We start from the raw sequence: 24,053 nt of genomic DNA, 5'->3' as shown, positions 1-24,053 counted from the left end.
ACACACACACACACACACACACACACACACACACACACACACACACACCCCCATTAATCCCCTCAGGGTGAGCGCCACTAGTGCCTCTGCAGACAGCCCTCTGATTTGCTGCCTGCCTCCTGATTGTCCACGGTCATTCAATGTCCTCGCTGCCCCTCGGCCCCCCATTCCTCTCGTGGACTTGGTTACTTAACGATGAACTCTCTCAGGCTCATGGGCAGCTTCAATGGACAGACATGTGATTTAGAAACTTCGGTTACCACAGGAGATTGGGAGAGGGGGAGGAAGGGGAGGAGTGCAGCCAGCTAGATGAAATCCTCAGCTTTACTTTTCCCTGGCTGCGCGGCTGCCGAGATGCAGCTCCCCCAGCAGAGGCATTAAATCTGAGTTTAGGTTAATCTGGAGGCAGTGAAGGGGCTGAAATTGAGGAAGACTGAAGGCAGGATAAAAGTATTGTTCCTTTCTCAGGGAGCAGAGTGGTAGCTTCCATTCAGAAGTCTGGCTGATTCATACACTGGGTGACTACTGATCCAAGCGGAGAGCCAGAGAAGGGGACTGCTTGGTGCCAGGTGACTGAGAGGACCAGCTCCTTATTTTCCTGTTTTTGATCTGGTGCATCTCCCTACCTCATTCCCCACTTTTTTCTCTCCTTCATCTGGATGGGAAGTCAGGCAGAATGGACAGAATATTGCTGGGGTGGATAGTTCTCTTCTGGGTAACAGGTAAGAAATTTATTCCACGATGATGTTTAACTTTTAAAAATGATTCCACTAGTAGTACCTTGTATAACCAAACCCCCTCCCTCCTGATTTTTCTGTTCTAATTCCCTATATTTGAATGTATTGAACACTCGATTATTAAATGGAAGAGGGGAGGGAGGGGGAGGTAAGAAGCTGTATTATGAGTGAGACAGAGGAAGATGCCAAATGAAATCTGAAGGTGTTTGTCTCATGGATGATGCATTCTTCTTTAGAATGTATATTCCGTCATTTCTCTCCTTGCTCCTCATAGCAGTTCTCTCTTAACGTGAGTTTATAAAGCCTTGAGTCCTGGTATGAACTCAGCTGGGAAAGGAGGACTCAGAAGAGACAAAAATTAGGGGAACTGAATTCTTAAAGAAAAAGCAATCTTTAATTCTTTCCCTAAAGAAATATTGAGACTCAGAGTATTTTCCTTATTATTCTTGACTGGGGGATGTACAGGGGGGAATGGGAATGTTTTCTCTTATTCCTGGTAGAAGTGAGGGAGGGGCCACAGTATCATAGAAGAAAGGGCCCCAGCTAATGCACATCATCCTTCATGTTCAAGCCCCCCACTTTCATTCTTTTCTGTCTTCCTCCCTTCACCTCCCCTAAACAAAGATTGTACAGAGGGATTTGGAATAAGGTCTATAATTATATGTGGAAAAGTATTGGGCAAGAAATTCAACAATCTCAGCCCAAGTTCCTTATCTATAAAAGGGAGAGGGGTTAAAGGAGTTGATATCTAAGGACCCTCACCAGCTCTAAATCGGTGGTGGTGTTGGGGACGATGATGATGATGATGATGGTGGTGATGATGATGATGATGAAGTAGAAGAAGAAGACTGGTTCCTTTCTTTTCACCGGGGCACTGAGTTAAGATAAATTTTCTCTGTTTTAGCTTCTTGGGCCAGTGGGTTGCCCCCAAACTTTCTGCTCAGGTTAGGAAGGTATCTTTCCCTACCAAGCTTTTACACGTGATCAGTACATTTTCCTCATCATCCTGACCTGCCAACAAAAGGGAAATAAGAGTTCATCAAAAAAGGGGGGGTTCCAAAGTTTGGCACTTCTACCATAAGGGTTGTCTGCTTAGATTGGGGCACTGTAAGAGAAGAGTTGTTAAGTAAGGTTTGTGCGGCCATGCTTGGAAGGATGGCAAGAAGAGGCAGGTTGAGGTACCATTTAAGTGAGGGAGTCATTAGAAGCAAAGTTGAAGAAGTTGATATATAAACACATACACACATACAGGAAGCCAAGAGGGACACAAGAAAAGGACAAGAAAGAAAACAGCAGGAGTAATGCAACAGTAGATTCCATCTTATTTGAGGAATGGGAGTCTTCTGGTCATATTCAGGAGCTACTTTCTCCAAAGACCTCAGGGGTATGCCGGAGAATTAGGAGAGTCAAAACTCTAGGAAAATAGAAATAGATTTTAAGTACAAGTTAAATTCAAAGGTAAGTAAAAAGAGGAAAAAAAGAAAGAAAATATGCCCTTTCAACTTCAGAAAGCAGCTCCCTAAAACTTTTTTTTTTCAATTAAGCGAGTCCCTCTGTTTGTTCCTTTTGGATGCCCCTGGGTATGCCAGCCTCATTAGCAGAGTCTGACTCTTCTTTTGGCTTTTCCTCTTTACCCTTCCTCCCACACCATTTAAAAATGAATCATCTACAATTTCAGGGGTTGCCTACACTCTGCCTCTCATCAGGGTCTTGCTGATTAAGAGCACTCCCCTCCTCCCCCCCAGTCCCCACCACCTACAGCCTTTTACCTCCTCTGGTCCACCCCCAGGCTGAATCTGTCACTTTTCCTCCTCTCAGATTCTCACAGCAGGTAGCAACAGTGTTACTTAAGACGTCTAGAAGGAGGTCTGAGGAAGTATCTCCTCAGCCTCGTGGCACGGGGGCCTGTGAATCTCTTGAGGGAATAGCCCTATAAAATGGAATATTCCTATTTGTGAATAGAAGAAGGATTACAATAGGTCAGAAGTAGGAGTATTTGTAGAGCTTGTGAGTATTTGGTAAGTTTCCATAGAACAGAAATTCACCAAATACAACTTCAGAGTTGGAAAAGATTTTAGACTCTCTATGAGGTTGAGTGGCTTATATAAAGTCTTGTGAATGGTATTGAATAGCAGAGCCTGGACTATAATCCAGGTATGACTACCAGGCCAGTGTTATTTCTACTGCATGCTACTACGTGTGTATATATGTATATATGTGTATATACATATGTGTGTTGGGGGAGGGGGGTGTTATTGGTTCAGCAGTTAGAGAATAGGTAATTTTAGCTTGAATCGAGCCACAGGTTAGCAGGCCTGTGTCAGCTGACAGATGTGTCTGGAGGTATCGTTGGTTACTAATCACGAGCAAATTTATCATCCGCCTTCATTCTCCTCATTCTACTGCATCACCTCATCCCATTACTCTACTATCACTGGGTATCTGTGCATGAAGTCCATGAGCTGTCTCATGAGCTAAGGAAAGTAGAGATGACTAGAATAGGGTTTGGGAGGAGGAGAGAAAGGGTGGGTGGAGTATTATATTGATTCAAACTCTAATTCTTCTCATTTAGAAACCAAGGGAGGAAAGGTAAGGAATTTTAGTCCAGGCAAATCAATGCATTCTCTCTTGAGGGGGTGGTAGAATGGGAAAGAAAGAGGAAAGGATAGATTTTTTAAAAATGAGACAGTGCCAGAAATATATTCTCTCTCTCTCTCTCCTCCCCCCTCCCTTTCTTCCTCCCTTTCTCTCTCTCTTTCTCCCCCCCTCTCTCCATCTCTCTCTCTCCTTCTCCCTCTCTCTTTCCTTCTCCCTTTCTCCTCACCTCCCTCTTTGAGGTAAGCTGAGAAATTTCAAATCAGTCCTCTAGCTTTTTCCTCAGGTTTCAGCAGCTAATTCCTCTTTCTTTAATTGTGAAAATCATTGTTTCTGATGTGTTTAGTCTCATGATTTATCATTGTAATTGTGATGCTTCCTGTGTTGCATCATTTTTTTAAACAAAACAAAACAAAACAAAATGATCACCAGCTGCTATTATAGCAACAGGTGTTAATCAGGCAATAATAGTGGAAGGGAGGTTTCAACGTCTTTGTTCCCTAAATGTGGTGGCATTTCACCCTTTCCTGAAGGTAGAGGATGTCAGAAATCCTAGAGCAGTGGGACACACTGGGAGCAAGCAGATGTTTCGTCCTTGTTATGTGACCCTTTAAATTCTCTTGGGTATTTGCTTGCTTGCTATGTTAGCATTTCCAGCATTTCTTGGAGATTCACTCTGGGCTAAGTGAGTATGGTCATTGGTCCCAGGGAGTAAGAATTTCCTGGGACTTTGCTGCTAATACAATTTTCATTTGCCATATACCTGGTCTCTTCCCTCTTCTTGCTCATTTCAACTTCTTTCTCCTGACCTGTTTTTCCCAAAGGGCTAACATTTCAGGAGTGCTTGTAGCAGCCCTCCTTCTTCCCATCCTTGCCTCTGATATGGATCTATTACAGTGGAGCCAGAAATATGGGCTACTTACAGCGTCCCCTTACCTCTGTTGTTGTTGTTTAGTGGTTTTTCAGTCCTGTCCAACTCTTCATGGCCCCATTTGGGGTTTTCTTGGCAAATATACTGTGGTGGTTTGACATTTCCTTCTCTAGCTCATTTCACAGATGAGGAAACTGAGGCAAACAGGGTTAAGTGACTTACTCAGGGTCACATAGATAAGAGACCTCTACTAGATGATTAGTTAATGTTAACTTTGGTTATTATGAGTAATGTCAATGCTGGTGATTATTGTGATGGTGATCAGTGACCTAGAAATCAGAGCCTGAAAGCAGCTGTCATAGGTTTATTTGATAAAAAGTCCACAATGAATAGCCATAAGGTGGCATAGGCCTTTCCGTCTCTTCCAATCTAGTCAATGTGAAAACTGAACACAAGCAGGGGAATGAACTTTCTTGTGGAGTAACAGTCTGATGATTTGGTGCAGAAAGTAGTATCAATTCTGGAGGATTAAATTGGGTGCTGTTGGGGAGTTGTGAAGTGTGACAAGGCCATTGGAAACAAAGTTTATACCCTAAGGGAAGAAAAAAATGACAAATATCTTGTGTGACCACCAGTTATCTGGGACTCTTGCCAATCTTAACTTCTTTTCTCCCTGCCCCAAGGCCTCTCTCTTTTTGTCTGTTACTCCTTTCATTATCTCCCTTTCTCTTCTAGTTCCTCTCACCCCCTAGTCAGGACTATGAAGAAGCCATATTTTAACAAAAAACAATAATGGTATGTTGCTTTTGTCAAAGTTCTTTCACATATATTATTTAGTTTGTCCTTACAAGAGCCCTTGTAAGTTAGGCAGGGCAGGGATTATTTGGGGTACACTAGAGGTGCAATGTTCTGGGCCTGGGATAAGGAGTAAGCTTTTTTAAGTGCCTGGATCTAAAAAGAGGGTAACCTGTTCTTTGGCAAGGCTGGATCCCACAAGAACCCCTAATTTTAAATTTGTATTTATAGCATTCTGCCAAAGGCTTGAGGTACCCTAGTTGGGACATGGGGGAAATTCAGGGAGATCATTTTTTTTAAAAGTGCAGACCACTGAAATACTCAAACAATCCTGTTGTATATCAGTTTGGATTTTCCCTCCAGTGATGCAGATATCAACCTATCCTTGTGTGCCAATTCTATGGGACTTTTAGCCATATCCTACCATGAATTTGTTATAGTGTATCTACCCAATGTGCTGGGAGTCTGCTTTACTTTCCCTTGCCATCATCATACCAGTGAACAGAGTCACCTTTGTCTATTGGTTATTGCTACATGACCAGCCTATCTTCTTTATTAATTATACAATTATTTGATGAATTTTTGAGTTCTTCTTTGATGTTTCTTCTGTTCTTTTAGCTTGCTCATGCTCACCTTATTCCTCTCCATTCCTCTCTGAGTACACTATAAAAAATAGGGAAGTACATTAGTGTTCCTAATAAGTCTTGAGATGTGTGGAAACATCATATGAGTGTTACAGAGGCAAAATGCTAAAAGAAGAGCATGTGATTCAGTGGAAAAAAGTAAATGATGTGACACCAGGGGAGCTTTGAGCCCCAGGAATTGTGTTGGAGTCCAGCATGACTGCAACAAATGTATATACCCTTGGATTTTAGTCTCACTTCCTTGGAAGTGAAAGAAGGCACTTTGGGTGACTCTAGGCCAAGGAACGATGACATTATTAGTCAAAACACTGTGCGTCCTTTCTGTATCCTTCACTTTCTGAGGTCCTTGTCCAAAGTGGTATGTGTTGATGTAGAAGGGGCTGTGTGCCTCCCTAGTTAACTAACATCCCTCATGGTCACTCTCTTTATGCCTTTGGTTCCCTATGAAGCACAGGTAGATATTTGTATGAATCGATTACAATCTATTGCTTGTAGGTATTTTCCCTGTCTGGATCATTGTACCAACCCTCACACCCCCTAGCGGAAGTCGGACTACCTGTTTTGGGATTTATTTGAAACCAGTCCCTTGACTACAGGTTGGACTCTGCTGGCACCATCTTGTTCATGTTGGAATTGGGACTGAGCCAGTTGGACTTCAGGTTGAGCCCATTTTAGTTATGCAGCAGGACAGACATATCAGGCATAAAGGGGATAGGTGTCTGACTTTCATCTGTACACTAATGGTATAGGGTTTGGATGGCATTATGCATGGCATAGTTGGGAATGATACCAAGCATGCTTAAGAAATGGGTAAATTGTTACGTACGTTTATTGTATGCACAGAGGGTAGAATTAGATTTTATAACAAAAATGGTAGGTGAACTGACCAAGAGGGAACATGGTGTGGTTCAGAGGTGTCAAACTCAAAGAGAACCAGGGGCCACTAATCTATATATAAGGATCCTTAAATGTAATGTTATCTATGCTTTATTAAATTTTTATTTATTTAGTCAAATATTTCCGAATTGCATTTTAATCTGGTTTGGACCCACTTGGGAGTGTGGTCACATGTTTGATATCTCTGATAGCAGATGGAGAACTAACTTCTAAGCCAGGAAGACCTGGGTTCAAGAGCACCTCTGACAAACTGTAGAATCCTGGGCACTTCATACCTCAGGGCTCTAGGCAAACTCTCTAAGACTCCAAGTTCTAGAGAAGGTTCTGACCTGCTTTGATAGAGGGAATTTCCTCTCTTGGGAGTTGTCTGTCCCAATGAAATCACAAATCCAATCCTTATTCTCATCTTTTTCCCTTGCCAGACATGAACAAGGTCATTTGGGTTAATGAAGTATGAATGAAATAACTAGATTTATAAGTGAACATATCACTACATTTATTTGAAATCTTTCAAACAACATTCAGTAGTGCAACAGAACACTTCATTAAAATGGTAACAACTAGTTACCCTAACTATGAGGAGGCTCAAAGGAGAAACTTGGGGGATGCTTGAATTAAAAAGGATCCTCTTAAATGCTGAATAGCTCCCCTTCACTCATTGCTAAGGGAACAGCAGGCAAAATAATATTTCCTGAACCTGAAGGAATTCAAGCCAAGTTTCAGCTCTTTTTAAAATATTTTGCTGAAATTCTGTAGAACAGTTCCCAGAAAGCTTTGCTCCTACCCTGAAAGTCCTATTAGGTAACAGAAAAGGTGGTAATTTTTTGGGTTTGTTTAGCCTAGACTTATGGACCAGTCATAGAAGAAAGGTTGGACTATTCCTATACCAACATTTAGAAAAAAGCCAAGAACCATTTGTTTCTAAAAGACTTCTAAGGAAACTGGGATGAAGTGTCAGAAAACCAAAGCAAGAGAATGACTTTCTTAAGAAGGAGGTATTTGGCAGACAAAGAAGTCATTAAAGACATATTGACTGGAAGAAAAATCCTGTTTTAAGGACAGACCTGGGAATTGGCTGCTCTGAGAACTGTTCTTACCTTTGGGACTTAAATAATTAAGAGAGGGCAGTACTAACTCCAAGATCTTGCAAGATTGCGCTGTGACCTTTAGGGAGGCGATCTTTGTATTTCTCTAAAATGGGACTCTGCTTACAGATCTTCCTCTTAGTGATGTGAGGATAGCTAGTGCTTGATAAAAAAAAAAAAAAGCAACTCACTTTCAAAATATGAAAGTGCTAAAAATAAGAACAGCATTTCTATAGATACAGCCTTTATTTTTTTTTCTCCCCAGGGCAGGGTGCCTCACATCTAGAATAGTTTTCCTTTCCATGGTAATAATGCAATATCTTACTTTGCTAGACCTGACCTTGCTATCCAAGCCCTAATCTGCCTGGTGACTAGTTTACTGAAAAGCTTCAATTTGGTGGGGGGGATGCTCTCAGCCTTCACTTTACCATATTTTGTTGGAAAGTATTTGTGTGAGAGGAAGGGTTGGCTTCCTGAAGAGCAACTCAGCAATAAGGCTTTTTTTAAGGTCTGGGTCTAGCTTAATATGAACTGCTGGTGAGTGTAGCCCCATGAGGGCTGGAAGTAGAGGTCTTGGGCAGAGGATGGAGTGGCCCCAGTATGGTGACAAGGCAGCACGGCTGGAAGATGGGGGGAGGGGACAAAGGGAAAAAGCATTTATTAAGTACCTACTATGGACCAGGTGCTAAGCACTTTGCAAATATTATCTTATTTGATCAAAGATCGCTACAGGGCATCTTTGGAGACAAAGACAAATTTAGCACTGGGGATTGAGGAGGTCCATGAGGAGAGACCTTGGACCCCTGTACACAAAGCCCTGTATGGACATTGTCTTAGTGTAGCAAGAGAGACAGAAACCCTAGGACACAGACCTGAAGGGAAAGAGCAGGACAGAAGCTGAGTGAGTGGTAGACAGCTCCAAAATGTGGGAAGTCGCTACCAGAGCTAATTACTCTTGTTAACTTAGAGCTAAATTCAATTGTTTCTACTTGCTAAAGGAGTACCTGAGCTTCTCTCTAAATGTCAGCACCCTTGGAAAAAGCCCTTATTGCTGTACCCTAATCATGGCTCAGCCCCCTAGGGCTCTCCTTCTCCCCGACTATATCCAACCTCTGAATCATCAGGAGCTATTTTCTAAGACAGGGGAAAGTTGAGTGGTTGGAGGTAGAGATTTTAGATATTTTACCAGTATACTTTTAGGTGAGGAAACAAAGAACAAGACAGAGGATCTTTAAGGGCGTTTAACTCTCCACATTCTGTGAGCTGTCTCACTCTAATGCAAAGCTAATGAGCAAACCATTCCTTTCCTATTCACTACTTTTGTAAATCAAGAATTTGTATAAGGAACATTTTAGTAATTTATGCTCTACTCTAATGGGTCCTACGTAGTATAATTATACCATTATAAATAACAACATTATAATTAACAACTGTAATTACATTACAATTAACAATAACAATTATACCATTATAATTAATAATTAATAAGAAAAGTTCTCTATTTTTAAAACTTTGGTCATTCAGTCACTCAGTCATGTCTGACTCCTCATGACCCTATGCACCAAAGTAGGCTAAGCTCTTCTATCCTCCACTATTTCTCAAAGTCTGCCCAAGTATACGTTCATTGTTTCTGTGATGCTATCAATTTGTCTCGTCCTCTTCTGTCCCCTTTTCCTTTTGCCTTCAATCTTTCCCAACATCGGAGTCCTTTCCAATGGGGTCCCATCTCATTTTGCAAAGTATGAAAGCTTCAGCATCAGTATTTGGCCTTCCAGTGAATAGCCTGAATGAATTTCAAACTACTCACATTTATAGAGTGCTTTAAGATTTGCAGAGTACTTTCCTCACAGCAGATTTGTGAGGTAGGTAGCGTAATGATCATCGTCCCTCTTTTGCAGACAAAGAAATTGAGACTGTGAAACAATTGTGATTTGTTCCTGAGTAAATATCTGAGGTAGGCTTTTAACCGGGGGTTCCTGATCTAAGTCTAGCAACTTATTCACTCTGACATGCTGATTCTTAAGTTCCCTTCCTATACTCTCTAAAAGTCCTTTCCCTCCACTATCATTTGCCTATCTTGCTAGGACACCTGATTTGCTTGATGGGATGACCTACAGGCTGTCTTCATCTCTGTGCTTTTCTTTATGAGGATTTTGATGTTCAAGGACAGTTTCTGGGACCCAGGGCTCAGTCAGAATTCCTGTCACATACTTAATTTTTAGTGCTCTGATTTCTAATGGGATACAGAACCGGTAAGTGCCAGAAGAAGGTAGAAGAAGAGAAGCGGTCAGAGAGGGGAGAAGGTGGTGAGACAGGCTTACTTGTGGCCTGTGGCATATGACTAGGCTTCAGGAATATAAAGCAGAAGCTATGCTTGCTATCTCTAGCATTCCTCCTTTCCTGTGTTTAACATAACGCCTGGCGTATAGTAAGTGCTATATAAATGTTAGCTATCATTATTGTTATTGTTATTAATATTAGCTTTTACTCTTCAACACTAACTACAAAATAAAGTTTAAAATTTGGGCCCCATCAACCTTTTAAGCCCCTCACATTCTCAGATCTTCCAATCTTGACAAACTCATTTATTCCGCCTCCCTCCTGATGCTTACTTACGATGCTGCCCCTTGACTCTTTACCTGTATAAATCCTACCTCTTTTTAAAGGCCTAAAACATTTCGGCTTCCCGTGATTTCTCATTCCTTTAAACTCTTTTGACTGCTCATTATCTGTACAGTTCATTTAGCAATCTGAGTGTTGTGGGTCTCTTATCATTGTAACGAACTATTTCTGTGGTTCCATCATTTTTCAGTCATGTCCATCTCTTCGTGACCCCATTTGGGATTTTCTTGGCAAAGATACTAGAGTGATTTGCCATTTCCTTCTCCAGTTCATTTTACAGATGAGGAAACTGGACAAACAGTAGTAAGTGACTTGCCGAGAATCACACAGCCAGAAAGTGTCTGAGGCCGGATTTGAATTCAGGAAGATGAGTTTTCCTGACTCCAGGCCTGGTACCCTTTGCACTATGGTGCCACCTAGCTGCCCATTTCTGTTGTATTGCTATATAGCTATTCATGTGTTTATTTCATGTTGTCCTAACTAGATCATGAGAAACTTCATAGCTGGGTTCGGCCATGTAGACTTCTTAATATCCCCTGAAGTGCTTAGCACAATGTCTTCTTCATAATAGGTAGTCAGACATTCATCAATTACCTGATTTATTCTCTCCCCTAACCCCCTTTCCTCTTCAGTTTAGAGAAAGGAGACATACTGCCAGGGGTGACCTATTAAATTTAAATGTTTAACAGATTAAATGTTTAACAAATACACACACACACACATATGTATGTATATATCCATCCATGATACACTTTTAAGTTTGATATACATTATTAAAATTTTCTCCATCATTTTCTTAAATCTAAAGAGACAGTCATAAAATAAATCAAGATTGGATTTGTAGTGTTTGATGATTTCCAGGGTGTTGCTAGCTAAGAGCTGGCTCCAGCACACTCCTGCCATGGCTGTTCTAAAAGGATTGGGATATGATATTTAAGACAAAATAAAGCTAACCTCTTGCAAATTGTCTTTTAAATATCTTAACCCTGAAGAAGTTTATTCAGGGAAGAAAACTGTTAAAATCAAAAGAATACCTTTTTCTATTATACTTTCATTCCGGTGAAATAAGCATTTCAGCACACAGAAGAAAGCTAGAAATAACCACTACCCTACAGGACCTTGCACTATAACAGAGATAGGACAAATATGGAAACAAAACCATCAACTTTACAACTTTGTTATTTTTCTGGTTTTCTTTCACTATATTCTTGGTTGTTGAGGGGGAGTAAAGAGGAAGCACTTTGGGGCAGTAGGATATTTGAATTGAGTAAGCAAATAAAGAGCTTAGAAATTTTACTTTTTCTCACTTCTGTCATTTCTAAGAAGAATGTTAGAGAAAGGAATATTCTCTGTCTTGGGGCACTGCAAGTCAGGTTTGACCTGACTTTCTCTTCAGTTCATAAGACGCAGTGATGATGGGCTTAAGCGCTATTTCTTGGAGATTATTGCCTGGGATAGATCATATTTTTATAAAAATGAAATCAGGTTAGAATGAACATAAAGGCAGGCTTGAAATGGAACAGAAGTCATGACAGGGCAATACAGGCAGCATGAGTTTCTGTTAAATAGATAAAGGGCTTGTTTGTATGGGTATGTTAGCACAGTAGGGAAAGTGGCGCAACCAAAGTGTAAATTTAGAAGGAAAACAAGTGTATCCATTGATAAATTCAAGGAGATATATATTTTATTTATATTTATATACACACATTTATACATATGCATATATGTATGTATAAATATATACATACACACGTATATACGCATGTGTATACAGGTATGTATACACATACACATATGTGAACACACCGTGTGTTTGTATATCTACATAAAACACAATGTTGGAGACAGTTTATAGCCAAAATATTTAAATAACAAAGGGAGCATAATTATTGCTGATATATGAGAGAAATACTTCTGGAGGTACAAAGAAACACAAGGTGAAGAAGGAAGGAATTAGGTAGAATTTTTGATGTAATGAGGCAGCATGGCTGTATTGGTTTGGTGACATTGGGGACATTTTCCCTGGTGTGTATTTTTATACTCTGCTGGGACTCCTTTCTTCAGGAAGGGAAATCAGCAGGGTGTGTCCTGTGTTTCTAATTCTTAGCACATCTGCTGTATTTGCTGCTATATCACTAAACTGCCTTGAGGTCTAGACAAAGCTAGCAGTCGAGGGAGTAACCGAACCTAAGTCTATGCTTTAATACTTATCAGATCGTATTTAATAAGAGTTCACATTGGTATAGTGATTTGTGGTATACAAAGTGTTTTCCCTAAAGGGGGTGAGGTTTAGCAGTACAAGTATTATCCTCATTTTACAGGGGGCATAAATAAGTATTAGAAGGAGTAAGTGCTGGTTAGGGTTGGAGCCCAGGTCCTCTGGCTCTAAGTACAGTGCCATTTACAATGTACCAGACTGTTCCCCAGCCTGCCTGCATGAAGAGGAGTTTCTGAGCTCTCTTCTGTTCTTTGAAGGGCCCCAGTGACGTTGTGGCCTTCCTGCTGTGTTTGACACCATTGTCTACACCCTCTAGAAACCATCTCCTTTCTGGGTATTTGTAATTCTTCTCTCCTCTGGTCTTCCTCCCATCAGTTTCTTCTCATTTTCAATTGTGGGATCATCACCTTTTCCCCACCTGCTTTGTGTGAGTGTAAACCAGGTCTCTCATCTTCCTTTGCACTCTCAGTGACCTCATCAGTTCCCACGAAGTTCTTATATCCAGCCCTTGTCTCTCTCCTGAGCTCCAGGTCTTTATTATCCACTGCCTTCTGTTTGTTTCTAACTGGATGTTCTGTAGGTGTCTCAGACTCAAGAAGTATTTCCCCTCAAAAGTCAACTCCCTTATGAAATTCCCTGTTTTAATTAAAGATTCCATCATCTTTTCAGTTACCAGTTTGCAACCTTGCTGTTCTCTAGTCCTCATTCTCGTTCCCCGTATGCAATCAGCAAACAAGTGAATGAAAAAACAAAGCATTTATTAGGTATCTGTTACTAGAGATTCAAATACAAAAATAAAAATAATCTTTGCCCTCAAGGAGCTTACATTCTAATCAGGGATCCAACTCACCAAGGATGGTAGTGGCCAGGGAAAGGCACTTTGTAAGATTGACAGATAGGTTGCCACACTCCGTAGAGGAATAATGGCAGAGTTGATGTGATCATGGTTCATGGTTCCTGAACTGTGGTTGGGAGTAGAGGTAGGAAGAAAAAGATACATGCGGTAACAAGGAGGTTGATGAGGAGGAAGTGACTGGAGAGTAAGAAGAATAAAGTAAAGCCTGATAGCTGGGGCTTTCCTAAAATAGAGATCTGAGAGGCAATTGCCGATCAAGAGGCAGGAGAGCCCCAGGAGGAAGGTTCCTCTAGAGTGACAATGGGGTTGGTAAGGAGGAGATAGCTGGAGAGTAGGGAGAACAAGTGAAGGGGAAGTCTTATGGATTCTACTTCCGTAATATCTCCTTTATCCTTTCCTTTCTCTCTCCTTGAATGGCTACCTCATCACCCTTCACAATTGCCTCCTAATTGGTCTCATTGCCTTCAGTCTTTCCCTTCACAGATACGTAGTCCACACAGCTACCAAACTGATGTTCTGAAACTACAGGTTTGACCCTATGAGTATCCTACTAAGAAACTTCTTCTTGACACTAGGATAAAATATATATTCCTTGGTTTGGCTTTTTTAGCCTGTAACAATCTAGCTCCATCTTTATAGGATGATTGAATATTATTCTTTATGGGCTCTATAGCCCAATAAAACTGGCCTGGTGGCTCTTTCCCTATACATGACACCTATTTCCCATCCTTATGCCTTTGTATAGGTTGGCCTTGCATGCCTAGAATGTACTTTCTCATCTCTACCTCTGAATCTTTAGCCTCCTTCACAGCTCAGCTCAAGTGCTAGTCAACAAGCATTTATTAAGCACCTGCTATGTGCCAGACATTGTACTATGTGCTAAAGATACAAAGAAAGGCTCTCAAGGAGGTCACAATTTGATGGAGGAGAACATATGTAAATAACTGTGCATGATAAATTGGAGATAATCATTGGAGAGAAGACACTAATGGGGGATTGGGAAAAGGCTTCTTGTAAAAGGTGGGATTTTAGCTGGGACTCATAGGGAACCAGGAGGTGATGATGAAGAGGGAAAGAATTCCAGGCACTGGGGACAGCCAGTGAAAATGCTTGTAGTTGGAAGGTGGAATATCTTGTTAGAGGAACAAATGGGGTAAGTAAGCGGCAAAATGGCTGCAAAGATAGGAGGGGGCCAGGTTATGAAGGTCTTTGAATGACAAATTTTAAATTTGATCCTGGAGGTGATAGGGAGCCAGTGGAGTTTATCTAGTGGGGAGAGGGGAACATGATCAGATGTACTTTAGGAAGATCACTTTTGACATCTCAGTGGAGGACAGACTAAAGAGGGCAGAGACTTGAGCCAGGAATACTCACAAGCAGGTTATTGCAGTAGTCTAGGCATGAGGTAATGAGGGTCTACACAAGGAAGGTGGCAGTATCAGAGGAAAGATGGTGGGAAGAGAGCCAAGAGAAAGAAATGTCACAACAACCTAGAGACAAATATATCAAGGAAAAGACGGTGATTGACAGTGTCGACGGCTGTAAAGAAATCAAGGATGAGAACTGAGAAAATGCTATTAGATTTGATAATTCAGAAATCATTGGTACCTTTCATGAATTTGGAAGCCAGACTGTAGACAGTGAGAGGAAAGGAAGTGGAGGCATCTATTCTAGATAGCCTTCTTAAGGAGTTTAGCTACAAAAGGGAGCAGAGAGATGGGATCATAAATACTGAGCATGGAGATAGATCAAGTGAGGGCTGTTTGAGGATGGGGAAGACATAGGCATGTTTCTAGGCAGTAGCAACCAGTACCTAGAGAGAGATTGAGGATAAGAGAGAGTGAAGATGGTAGAAGGGTTACTCTGCTAGAGAAGATGGGGTATAATGGAATCACTTGTACATATAAAGAGGTGTTTGCCTTGGCAAGGAGAAGGACCACCTCTTCAGGTAAGATAGGGGTGAAGGAGGAGATAGTGGCAGAATATGTCTGCATGATATGAGATAAAGAACAGGGAAGAGCAAGCTCTGCAAATGGTATCAATTTTTTTGGCAGAATATGATGCAGGATTCTCAGCTGAGAGGTTAGGGGGAAGGAAAGTTATGGGAAGTTTGAAGAAGGATGAAAAGGTTTGGAAAAAGTGCTGTGGAGAAAGAACTGATGGAGTCTCAATGCAGATAGGAGCATACTTTTTTTTTAACTTTTATCTTTCTTTCATGACATGACTAACATGGAAATTGTTGTTGTTTGTCCTTTGTTCTCAAAGAGGACTATGACATCTGGGAGGTGATGCCATGACATGCAAGTGAATTCGGTTTAAGTGAAGGAGGTCTGTGCAAAGTCACCAGCCTCACTTTTCTCTTCTGGAGCCTTGTAGATCTAGTGGCAAGATATAGATCAGGATGACTGGAGATGGATAGGGTGAGAGACCTTGGTCTTTTTAAACCAAGGTCTTTAACAGGTCTCAATTTGACTGAGACAACACTCATTCAGTGATTAAGACTAGGTTGTGGTTGTGTATGGAACTTCCTTCTTGAGGAAGGCCATGACATCAGGGAGATGATGACATGCAATTGAATTTGATTTGAGTGAGGGAGGGCTGTGCAAAGTCACCAGCCTCACTTTCTCTTCCAGACCCATTTGAGTCCAGTGGACAGATATCTATTGGGATGACTGGAGATGGCCCAGGATGTAGTGGGAGACCTTGACCTTTTAAGTTAAGGTCTTTTCAGGTTTTCACTTTGAGTGAGCCAATGCCCATTCAGTGAATAGGCCTCTTTTAAGAAGTGAGTCAAGGGATGACCCTTTAATAATAATAATAATAATAATAAATCAAACTGGGAGGGGAAGACCCTCAGGGTTTCTGGCCAAAATAGAAATAATTGCTGTTTACATTCACTCTGAGCGAACTGAGCCCAAACAATGACCAAGTGGGGCTTGGCCTGGGATTTATTGTTGGCCAGTTAATGAGAGCTAGAGAGATTTGGCTTTAAGGGATGGTGCTTAGGGGGAAAAAAAGGTTTCAGGGATCAAAATTTACATTCCTTTGGGCAGAGCACCTGTAGATAAGGGCATGGTACCCTATGCAGAAAGGAAGGAAGGAAGGAAGAAATAAGTTTTGCGTGACTGCACATGTATAGTCTATATCAAATTGCTTACCTTCTCAATGAGGGGGGCAGGGGAAGGAGGGAGGGAGAGAGGATTTAGAACTCAGAATTTTTAAAAAAATGTTTAAAAATTGTTTTTACATGTAATTGGGGGGGAAAAGAAAATACTTAATTTTTTTAAATTTGAAAAAAAAAACTTGCTGTGGTGAGTGATAATTGAGTCCGTTAAGAAGGTATAAAAGGATTGCCTTGCCTCAGTGAGGGCCCATTTGAGATTATGTAACATAAATTTGTAGCATCAGCACAGTTTCATGATTTTCTCTAGTTTGATTCAATAGCATATGAGTAGGAGTGAGGGCATGAAGGCAGTGGCTTGGCAGAGCAAAATCTCTGAGAGGACAAGGGAGCAAGGGACTTGAGAGAAATGGACAGTGTAGAGTTGAACTGGTTCTCCCAGGGGTCAAGATGGGGAAGGAAGGAGAGTGTAGCTATTGCAGGGAGGATAGCCTGAGAAAGAACAGAGAGGTTGAGGGGTTGGGGAGTAGGAGGTGAGGAAAAGAAAAGGAGTTACAAGGCAGAGGGAGTGGTGGAATACAACAGATTTTGATCACATAAGGGGAATTCAGAGCTCACGAGGGCATGGCAACATCAAGAATATTTCTGTACTTGTGTATAACTGAGATGGGTTGAGGCTTCAGGAGTAGGTTATGGGAAATGAGTTAGTTGAGGGACTGGGAGGCTAGGTTGTTTGAGGAGTATCACGATGTTCCTTGAAGTCACCAGGTAGGAGGACAGGATTTGGGAGAACAGAAAGACTTTGAGCCATGCACTGAATTCATTGAGGAAAGAAGGAGAGTATCCTGGAGTATTGTAGATAATGGCTACCATGTTTTTGAATAGCTGGTGAATAGGGATTGAGTGAATCTCAAAGAAGGAGAGCTTGCTGAGTGATGGTGCAGGAAGAGCTTGGAAGTAGCAAAGGGGAGCAAGAAATATTACAACGCACCCATCTCCACGAAGAGATCAGGAAGAATGAGTGAAAATGCAGCCAGTGCAGGAAAAGGAGGCCACGGAGGCTGTGTCATCAGGAGAGAGCCAGGTCTCAGTGAGAACTAGAAGATGGGAGCAGGAAAGGAAAAAATTTTAAATGAAGCAAGTTTGTTCCATACGATACAAATACTACAGAGAGCACAGTAGGCAGCCTTAGATTGGGACATTCAGGAAGTTGGGTTGAGGAAGATGGGAATAAGATGGTGTTTGAATAATGACAATAGGGTTCAGAATCACTGATGGGGAGGGTATGATCATGTTGTAGTTTGTTCATTATTGCATTGAGTTTAGGTTGGTTGTCAACACCCTGAGGTGTTTGGTCTGGGTATTGGGCAACTCAACTGAGTGGACAAGTTGGGGCAGCCAGGTGTTTCTCTTCCTTCCCCTGAGGCAGGCCAGGACAGGAGAATGGCAGAGGGCATTTCTCTTCTTCCCAAGCAGGAAGACTTTTCTGATCTCCCAGGTGCTAATGTAAAATTATTTTGTATATACTAGATTGTGAGTTCCTTGAGGGCAGGGACTGATCTTTTGTCTCTTTTTAGTATCCCCAGCTTTTAGGTCAGTGGTTTACACATAGTAGGTCTTTAATAAATATTTGTTGATTGATTTTTACTTGTTATTTCTCACCTAGAGCAATAAGTTCCTTGAGGGAAGGGGCTGTTTCAAATTTGTCTTTGTATACTCAGTGTCAGGCACATAGTAGGTACAAAATAAATGCTTGATATATGTTTCAAGTATGTTTTTTAGCATCATCTGGTCCAAGTTACCTCCTCCTTCCTTGAGGTTTGCTTCTTTGAATCTACTACCCAGATATCTTATTCCCAGAAGCAAGAAATCCAACAAAGGAATCAGTAAATAAGCATTTATTAAGCACCTGCTATGTTCCAGGCTATCTATCTATCTATCTATCTATGTGTGTATATACACAGAAAATATACTGTGTGTATATAGACTATATACTTATATATTATATAAGCATATGTAATAAACATATATCTATAGTATATATAGTCTGTACAAAACAAAACAAATATGAAGTAATTTTGAGGGTGAGTGTTAGCAGCTGCAGGGAATCAAGAAAGACTTCAGGCAGAAGGTAGCTCTTTAGTTGCATTTTGAAGGCAAGAAGGCATTCTTAGGTGTAGAGGTGAGGGGGGAGAGCATATTGGTCATGAGAGGTACAGAAGGGAGATAAGGTGTTGTGCGTGAGAAAAAGGAAGGCCAGTTTAACTGGAACTTATAGAGAATGGAGGAGAGTATTGTATAATGTGTTTGGAAAGGCACAGAGTTGAGTCTATGATGGGCCAAATGGAGTGGTTTATGTTTGATCCTAGGCCCAGACCATTAGTGAAGCCTTCTTAAATATTTTCCTCCTTTAAAGTAAAGGTAGGGAGCAAGGAAGAGGAAGGTATATCTGGGTCTGGTGCAGTACCAGCAAGAAATGAATGAAAGAGGTTTTTAAAAAATAGCAGAAGAGGATAGGAAGACATTGCCAAAGACCACCTTGACCACCATTTTGCCTGAGGTTGGCTCTATGTCAATATTACCTAATAACAATAATCATGGTTTGACTCATTATCACTTTAGGCATAAAGTGATACTTGTCCAAGTAACTGGTTTCTAACTTTATAATCAAGTAACTCCTAAGTTTGGAGTGCTCCACTCTAGGTCATACTGAATCTGTGTACCCCAAGGGGTTCTTAGCCTTGGGTTTATGATCTTAGTGTTTTAATATTTTGGTAACTATTATAGTATAATTTGTTTCCTTTATAATCCTATATATTTTATTATATGCATTTAAAGACATCCTAAGCAGGGATGGATGGCCTTTATCAGACTACGGAAGGGGGGTGGATCCTTGCTATAAAAAGGTTAAGGACCACTGGTCTACCCCAAGCCACACATGGAGGAATCTATAACTTAGGGAATGCTTTGAATAATAGTTTATGTCATCCAACTGTGTTAACTTCTTACTTCCAAATTCTCAGTTTTAGTAACTTTTTTTCTTTTTTAAGAGAATTAACTCAGATTTTAGTAACATGAGAGATACCAGTACAGTCTCAATAAAAAGGGGAGATAGAGAGGAATAAAACTAGTACATCAAGGTTTGAGGTTTTGAACATTATCATCCTCAAAAAAGCACTCAATGAAGGCTCTTCACACCAGCACTGTGCTGGGTCTTGTGAAGAATGAGTTAAATAATCAGTATATTGTTTTTCTAAACAGTAGAACTTAACAACATCAACCAATAAAAACTAACCTTCTGAAAAGGAGAGAATAATTCACATTTCTGGAACATTTTAATAAACACTAAACATGTTGTTGACAATTGCTCAGGAAGGGTAGACAAAGAGACTCAGAAACTCGCACAACATATAAGTAGCACAGCTAGAATTGGAACTTCTTACTCACCTTCTGTATGGTATGCTTTCCATCACTCCATAAATTCCTGGGTGTCTGGGGTGTGTGAGTGTGTGTATGTGCATGTATACATATATGTATGTATGTATGTATGTGAGGAGCTCCAAAGCCTTGCTTTTTACCACTCCCCTTCCACCTTTTATCTGGAAATCTCTTCCCAAACAGGTTCCATCTCTATCCCCCACCCTATAGCCAGTTGTGGATTTTGGGTGCTAGAGCAATCAGAAGACTGCTTTCCAGTACCTTAACTAACGAGCTGTAGTTGTTAAGTTATTTGATTGTTCTCAGATTCAAGTTTTTTTCATCTGTTGTTGTCCATCCTTCATTTTCAAAGAGGGCCAATGACATCCCGGGGTGATGTCTTAACTCTCTGACAAACTGGATTTAAATGAGGCGAGTTGCAAAGTCGTCTGCCTCACTCTCTCTTCCAGAGTCACCAAAGTTTAGTGGTAAGATAAAAGTGAGGATGACTGGTGATGGCCTGGGATGCAGTAGATGACCATGGCATCTTCGATGTCTGACCAAGCTCTATGTGCTCCACATGGCTACTTCAGCCACTGTGAGCCATTGGAACAAATTGTTTTCATCCACCCATTCCTCCAGGGAAAGTCTTAACATGCTTGGGGTAGACATCCTCCTAACTCACAGCAGGTTTGAGGCCTGTTGGTTACCCTCAACCTGGTTTAGCCCATTTGCTGAGACAATTTTACCCTGGTGTGGCTACTGTGCATGCTACATCTTCTTGGAGTCACAGGTGAGAGGTGGACACCAATGGTGGATAAGCAGCCCTAAAAAGGGTTCAGCAAGCCCTCATACTGGAGATGCTAGTTCTCCCTGAATACCCCATACATATAAGTGCCCTCGGTCATTGAGTTTTTATGAGAAAAGTACTTTCTCATAAAAGTAATAAGTACTATGTAATTGAAACTTATTACTGTTTTTATTTCTTTGGACCTACATGCCGAGGTTCCTAACCTCACCTAAGCCAATAAAATATCTAGGCCAGTTGGAAGTCACATAATTATTTAGAGCTAGTTGTTTGAAAATTAATATATAGGTTATACATATGCTAACTTGTCCTGAACAAACAAATGTATGTAGTATTGGGAACTGAGAACTAAGTAAATCTCTGTCAATAATTGGTTAAAAGAATCCAATGCCATATACAAGTGGGTAATCTTAGTAACAGAGAACAGATCTAAGAGGTAGGTTATTCTTAGTACTCACCTAGCTGACAAAGCCCAGTGCTTTAACTCTCCAAAAAAAAACCCCCAACAACCTGGTATAGCTCCTACCTTCTCTGCTAAGATTTCCTGAGTACAGTGTCTGAACAGGCAGTATAATAGAAAGGTGGTATGGTCAAGTAGACAGTAGGGTGCAGGGTAACAATATTCATAATGAGTCAACCAGCTCTTGCTATTTTTCAGGCATTCTAGATAAGAGGGAACACATTACTTCACCTGTCAGTGTTCATTTATTCTCGAATGAAGTCACAAGGATTTGAGGATGAAATATGATGTTAAAATAATTTAATATAATAAAATATAAATAAATAGTAAGAGATTTCAAACATCAAACTAATAGACTGCATGCTTTCCATAATACTCCTGAGCATAGCCCAAACCAGATTAAAATGCAATTGGGAAATATCTAATAAAATAAACTAAAGGGCCTGTTTAAGGATAGAAAAAGACTGAAGCTACAAGGCATTGTGGCCCCTTACCTCATTTACATGTGACTTTTTAGAATTTGAAAGGGTAACACAAAATGGCAAATCAGATAACTTTTTGGAGATTATGGGATGATTAAATAAGGACATAACCAATAGAAAGATGGATTTTTGTGAGTTTTATCTTGTAAGAGAAAGATGAGTTCCTAAATACCAAGAAGCTCTGATTTAAGCTGGTTTAAGTATTGAATCACCCAGCAGAAGCAGTTAAGAAGGCAGGAGGAGCTAGGCAAGAAGGGGCTATGAGGCACAGTCATCTTTTAGGAAGGCTTCATCTGCTGTACTATGGAGGCTGCGGATTGACCCATTAGAGGACAGTTACATTCTGCCTTTTGCTTTTTAGTACCATCTGCAATTTAAAAGAAGCGAAGCCTCTTAGAAGTGCCTGGTTGTTTTTTGCTTCTCTCTAGTTTGAGAGGGAAAACAGGTTTTATAGCTGCGTTACTATAATCATAGGTTGGAGCTGATTTGACCACACAGTATCCTGTTGAGTGAGAATCTGCCTCGGTCTTTTCTGCATTGTCTAGAGAGCCAATCTGAGGAGCTTGGTAGTTTTCTAGCTTATAGGAACTGCTTGTCATTATGATAAAGTAACACAATTTGAGGGCCCTTTCAATGACTGAGTTTAAAAGGATCGCCATTGCTTCATCATTCTGAAGATTAGAAGGAGGATAGGTTTGCCCAGGAAAAGAGCTATGAGGAGCAGAAGGATAGTAGCACAGGAATAGACTCATGTGGTACAGATTATAAAGGGAACAAGAATATCAAGACCTACAGTCTAGAATTGTTAGGTGCCAGCAGTACATAAATCATCCTCTCTTATGTCTCCCTGCTAAGTTTCTGTAAATATGTGCCACCCCCTCTCACTCTATGCATTGGTGGGATAGTATGGAATGCAATGTATCAATTATTCCTATATTGACTTTATACAGAGTAACTATAATGTATTATTATTACTGATGTTAATCTTATCATTTAAGTACATGTTTTAAGTTTAAGAATTAATGGTGTCATCATTGTGACAAATTGGTTTTGTGTAGATGGAAAGGACACCAGTGGGGGCTCAAGAACTTAAGTAAAAAGTAGGGAAAGTATATCCCCGTCGCCACAGGGTTACCCCCAGAACCCTGAGAAAGTTTAATTACAGCCATGTGTTAAGTTAAAGGCAGGTTGGGATGAGTGAGCTAGTCCAGAGTGGGTGGCCTATGCTTCATATGAAGGGGCTCCACTGAAGGAGTCCACACAAGTCTTACATAGAAGAGGCTAATACAGAATTTATTGTGGTGACCTTTCCATTTGCAGGGACCCCCTGTAGAGATTCTCCATCCAGAATTTATCAGATACACTAGTGTCAAAGGAATTCACTAGGGAAAAAAAATAATACGTTACTGGGTTTTAAAAAGTAGTTACCCACAGTATTTTTTCCTTTTTAAGTCCTTTTCAAAATAACTTTCTGTGATGTAATTTTAATTATTTGAATATTTAAGTATTACTGTTAATTGATATACTATACCTATTAATAAAGTTGATATAAGTAATCCAGATGTAACATCTTAGAGTGGTGATGCTTAGCAAGGCAGATAAAGTGTCACAGAGGATTCTTAGTTAAGAGAATACCACTTGACCTAAGAAATAAAAATATTAGTGATATTTCATAAGATATTATTGAAAAATAAGGAAATATGAAATATTAGCTAAGTTATAAGGAGAAAAATAAAGCTTCATCTGTTTTGTTTTTTTTGTACATTTCCAGAAGATGTAGACTCTTCTAAAATTCCTGGTAGGATAGAGGTGTTGCAAAGTGAGTGATTAGTCTTAGAACCAAAGCTCTCGTATGTGTGTGTGTGTGTGTGTGTGTATCTGTACACACACAAATATGCATATGTATACAGACATATAAGTATATATAAATACTTGAAGATGTTTCTAGCATTTCAAGTGGCTTATCATCATTCTAATATCTAAATCTAACCTAAGCAAATTCTATTAAGTTATTTCTAGATACTCTTATTAATTAACATCATTTTAACTCTATGTGACATTGTGAGGATCCCTGTGAAACGCTCTTGTTATCCACCTGTAATCCCTTACCCTTGCCATGTGATCAGTTAATCTTCTCCTCCCATCATGCATTTCCTTGATGACATCTTTTATTTCTATTTTACTTCAGAGTTCCTCATTAGTTATATGTTGCAGCCTGCTTAGACCCACCTGGTGCCTTTCCATTACTGTCCACATGTTAGTCATTTAAAATCCTTTGGAGATTGTTGTCTTCCATGTTTTGTTGTCTTATTGCAACACTGGTAGAATGTTGGTGTTATAAAGATGGATCTTTGTTTTCATAGGGAAGTTAGAATTAAAGGAGGTATGGAATTTCCTGAAGGCATTCCAGCCCACACTTTTCCTCCTGTTCAATTTCAGGTTCAA

General features: G+C 40.4%; 1 protein-coding gene across 3 annotated transcripts in view; it reads left to right on the top strand.

The window, feature by feature from the left end:
• The first annotated feature begins 360 nt into the window (after positions 1-360).
• Positions 361-24,053, top strand: part of ILDR2 (immunoglobulin like domain containing receptor 2) — an 86,757-nt gene continuing 63,064 nt past the window's right edge. For all 3 annotated transcript variants that reach the window (XM_027868311.1, XM_027868310.1, XM_027868309.1), the window contains exon 1: positions 361-722. In XM_027868311.1, coding sequence (XP_027724112.1) covers positions 677-722 — 46 coding nt within the window. In that variant the 5' untranslated portion in view covers positions 361-676. The remainder of the gene's footprint in view (positions 723-24,053) is intronic.

The sequence above is a fragment of the Vombatus ursinus genome, unplaced genomic scaffold (genome assembly GCF_900497805.2).
Source record: "Vombatus ursinus unplaced genomic scaffold, bare-nosed wombat genome assembly UNPS02014789.1, whole genome shotgun sequence".
NCBI lineage: Eukaryota > Metazoa > Chordata > Mammalia > Diprotodontia > Vombatidae > Vombatus > Vombatus ursinus.
This window is presented reverse-complemented; position numbering and strand designations above follow the sequence as displayed.